Below are 4,183 nucleotides of genomic sequence, written 5' to 3' on the forward strand. Positions count from 1 at the left end.
ATAATAATAATAATATTAAACTATTTTACTGTAACAAAAGCCTTTCCCTGTTGCGGGAGTTCACGTACAGAGAGGTGATGCCGTTATCATCTTCTTGAATATCTCGTGACTCACTTTATTATTTACAAAAGTGATTCTTCTGTGCCCACTTATCATTGGTTAACTACAATTACTAGCCCACCTTACACACAACAGAATTGGCTCTTAACATGTCAGTCATAAAATGCCCCAGTCATTGTTCTCCACCTCTAACCATCTCCAGCTCCTGCATCCCACAGCAGGAGCTGCTTATCTCGCTCCCTCCTTCCTCCCATTCCAGCTGCAGCTGTGTCCCTGGACAGCTTGGCTTGCAGCTTGCTCAGGCCCTGCTAGCAAGGCTGGATTGCTGACATGTCCCTTAGCAATCAGAAATTCTCCCACACCCTACCTCTGTGAAGAGTTCCTCAGAAAGAGGATCTTGGAGGAGAGCACAACTTTACATGTAATGTGTTTTATGTATGTGTAAGTATTAGTGGGTTTAGTACAGATTTGAAGACACAGTTGACTTTTCAGCGCTCTTACTTAATTTTTAGTTTAATTTTTCTGCTGTATCTGGCTGATGGCACTTACAGAGCTTTTATTTGCCAGGTAAATGACCTTCGCAAAGAATTAGAAAGTCGAACCCTTAGCTCTAAAGGACTGAAATCTCAGCTGATAGCTCGACTGACAAAGCAGCTGAAAGTAGAGGAACAAAAAGAAGAGCAAAAGGAGCTAGAGAAGTCTGAGAAGGAAGAGGAAGAGGAGGAGGATAGAAAATCTGAAGATGACAAAGAGGTTCGTATTTGGACATACTTGAAGTTTTATTAGATATACATAAACACATAAAATACGTTAAAATTTTGTATGAATACGTATAAGTATAAAAAGTACAGGAACATGCCTGGTCATGCTGTGGTTTTGTGGCTCTTGGGTGCCTGCACTGTGAGCCCTGGCTGCAACTTGAGTGGCTGAATTGGAAGGAAATCTCAGCCAGTTTGAATTTACTTATAGCAGCCAAGGTAGCTGAAATGTGCAGCTGCACGAAGGGTGTCTGAGTTAATGTCAGACAGGAAATGTAAGGAACAGTGACTCCTGAGTGTCCAAGTTAATATCAGACAGGAGATGTAAGGAACAGCGATTGCCAAACTCCTGAGAAAAGCTGTGCCCGAGAACGGGTGAGCATACTGAACGGGATCTTAACTGCCTAAACCTGTGTGGGAAGCAGCTGCTCAGTTTTGCTGTGTCGTGTCTCAGGCAGTCCACCTCATATGGCTGATGATTTGCTTGGGTTTGTTGTCCCTTGTTCTGAAGCTTTGATTTTTGCTTTTGGAGAAATGTGCTGCGTGTTGAAGTTTCTCAGTTTGGCAGTTGGTAGTTGCGGTACTGCTTAGTCTGTTTTGCTATTTCATGAGGATAAACCTCTGTAATAAGGCCAAAGCTCAACCACAGAAAAGGGTTGGAAATGTCTGGAGAGTGTATGGTGAGTTGCTTTTAAACATGCCTTTTGTGTGTTACCTGCTAACCAGTATGGGATGACTGGAAATTTTATATTCCCCTGTAAACCTTGTTGAGGGAGCAAAGCTCATGTGCTTGCTAGTTGTGTCAGCTGCTGCTGGGATGGGCTTCAGCCAGCTTGGGGTTTCTCAAAACAGCTTTCCCTCGGATTGGAGGGGACTGTTGACTGTGCTGGATGTTTTAGAAAGCACGAGCTCTTCCATGGCTTTATTTCTGTACTCAGAAGACTTCAGTATTTTTCCCATGGCAGTCAGTAAGCTGCTTGGCATTTGACCTTTTTAACCCCATCTATAGAGGTTGCATTTCCATAATCAAGAGTTGAGTACGTTGTCATCTGGAAACTGTTAAAACTCTGTTCAGTATCTTTGGGGAGATGATATATGAAGCCTTTCTCCTCCTTTGTAAGGAATAAACAGCTTGTGTACTGTACAGCTCTAAAAATACCTCTAGACAGTCAAACGACCCCTCAGGAGCATCCTTGGCTACCTGCAGGGCCATTTCTTGAGGGTAACTATCTTGAGTCCTTCTGATGTCAGATGAACACGCTGCAGTGAGCACCATGAGAGAGTTGGAAGGTGCTCGTTACTCTGTGGGCTAAAAGACACCGCACGTTCTGCTTTGTGTTGCTCCAGTTTCCAGTTGTCTTAGGCAAGCATTGGCAGGGGGCACAGGATGCATTTTGGGAATTCTAGTCTGACTTCTGCTCTGCTTTCAGCAGCTTAGGCTTTCCTTCGCTTTCTTCAGAGCAGGGAGGCCTGAAAACTAATGTATAGGCTGAAACATCTACTTTGGAACGTACTCCATGTTGGGATTTTGCCCCTTTTTAGGAGGAGGAAAGAAAGCGCCAGGAAGAAATGGAGCGCCAGAGGCGGGAGAGACGCTACGTCCTGCCTGACGAGCCAGCCATCATTGTGCACCCCAACTGGGCAGCCAAGAGCGGCAAGTTCGACTGCAGCATTATGTCCTTAAGTGTTCTTCTGGACTATAGATTAGAAGACAATAAAGAACATTCCTTTGAGGTAATTTAGCTACGCTACGTACAGTTGGCCATTCTTCTTGCTTTAATTGTGTGCGGCAGTGCGGTGTTCTCAGATCGTGAGAGTTCATGCTCGCATGGCAAAACAAAACTAAGTTTAGTTTCTTTGTGTAACACCTAGCAAAAAATATCTGGTCTTTGGTGTGTGGCTTACAACAGCAGCATAGGCACTGCACGACATCCAGATGGAATGCACAGGTTTTCAGATGTGGAACAGAGTTTGCAAAGTTGTTTTAGGTTTCCACATTCAAAGCAAACAGGAATAAGTTTGACACTATGTAAAATTCTGACATGGTGAGAGTTGCTAAGGTAGCACCTCACAGCTGCTTTATCGCAGCTGTACACATTTTTATGCATGTGTTAAAACTTCTTGTCATTTGCATTCTTGTTTTATGTGCAGGTGTCGTTGTTTGCAGAACTCTTCAATGAAATGTTGCAGAGAGATTTCGGTGTCAGAATTTACAAAGCACTGATTTCTCTCCCAGAGAGAGAGGACAAAAAAGACAAAAAGAGCAAAAAAGAAGAGAGAAAAGAAAAAAAAGAAGAAAAAGATGATGAGATGGATGATCCGAAACCCAAGAGAAGAAAATCTGGAGATGATAAGGATAAAAAAGACGAGAGAGATGACAAGAAGGTCTGCAGTTGGCTCATATGCAGTACTGTCCTGTCTTGATCAGTACAGAACTCTTTCTATTTGAATTTTACCTCATTACTTTCAAAAACTCAGGTCTTGTCATGTTAGATACCTAATGTGACTTCTTGATCTGTGTAGATATGTTCAAATTATATTCAGTAATTGAAACATTTGCAGGTGTATTGGGAGGATTTTAACATGTAACTTTATCCCACATGTTCGTATTTGTGTCCCTAAGTGGCTAACACAAACATGGGCCAATTCTGAGTGACTGGTAGTGAGGTTTGTACTCTGCTGTTTCTTGGTTCTGACTAGATAAACTTTTAGGAACTTTTGTTACAGAGAGAAGATAAAAGGAAAGATGATGCTAAAGATGAAGAAGAAACTGAGGAGGACAATAATCAAGAAGAATATGATCCGATGGAGGCAGAAGACGCTGAAGATGAAGATGAAGGTATCTAGAACTGTGCATGTTGCGATTTTCAGAAAGTTTTGTTGTCAGTGATGATGTTCTTTCAAGCTGGAGAACACGCTGGAACTAGAAAATTTAAAGTTGCATTATTAGATTAGTTTTGCTTTGGTAAATGTGAGGAGTTCTGCATCGAATGTAAGTACCTGTGTGCCAGGCACTGTGTGAGCATCGCTGAGCTGAACGGGCTGTGCTGCTCTGAGTGAGGCACGCCTATAGAAGTGGTTTTGTTTCTTTCAGAAAGCAGACCACTCGCAGCTCCCATTGAAGTCAGTAGGAGATGTGAGTATTCAGCACCTCTGAACAGCCAGGCCACTTTCACGTGCCTAACTTCCTACTCCTGAGTTCTCAAATGTCATCCTGTTTCTGTCAGGACACCGTGCAGTGTTGGTTGCTCTTTATGTGAGGTTGCAAGAAGTTGATTTCTGTTTGGGTGGAGTTGTGTTTGCCTGAAAAAGTAGATAGATAGTCTGGAGAAGTTTGCTGTCTCCAGGGAGCAGCAGTAGCCCTC

The 4,183-nt window shown here is 42.9% G+C and overlaps 1 protein-coding gene across 1 annotated transcript in view; it reads left to right on the forward strand.

Moving 5' to 3' along the window:
- Positions 1-627: 627 nt before the first annotated feature.
- The window catches only part of LOC103799047 (cell division cycle and apoptosis regulator protein 1-like), a gene marked incomplete at its 5' end in the record, with an annotated part of 8,468 nt that continues 4,912 nt past the window's right edge, over positions 628-4,183 (forward strand). Inside the window, 4 exons of the mRNA XM_009071339.1 lie at positions 628-813; positions 2,361-2,552; positions 2,970-3,203; positions 3,546-3,657. Coding sequence (XP_009069587.1) covers positions 628-813; positions 2,361-2,552; positions 2,970-3,203; positions 3,546-3,657 — 724 coding nt within the window. The remainder of the gene's footprint in view (positions 814-2,360; positions 2,553-2,969; positions 3,204-3,545; positions 3,658-4,183) is intronic.

This window comes from Acanthisitta chloris, unplaced genomic scaffold (genome assembly GCF_000695815.1).
Source record: "Acanthisitta chloris isolate BGI_N310 unplaced genomic scaffold, ASM69581v1 scaffold15513, whole genome shotgun sequence".
Taxonomy (NCBI): domain Eukaryota; kingdom Metazoa; phylum Chordata; class Aves; order Passeriformes; family Acanthisittidae; genus Acanthisitta; species Acanthisitta chloris.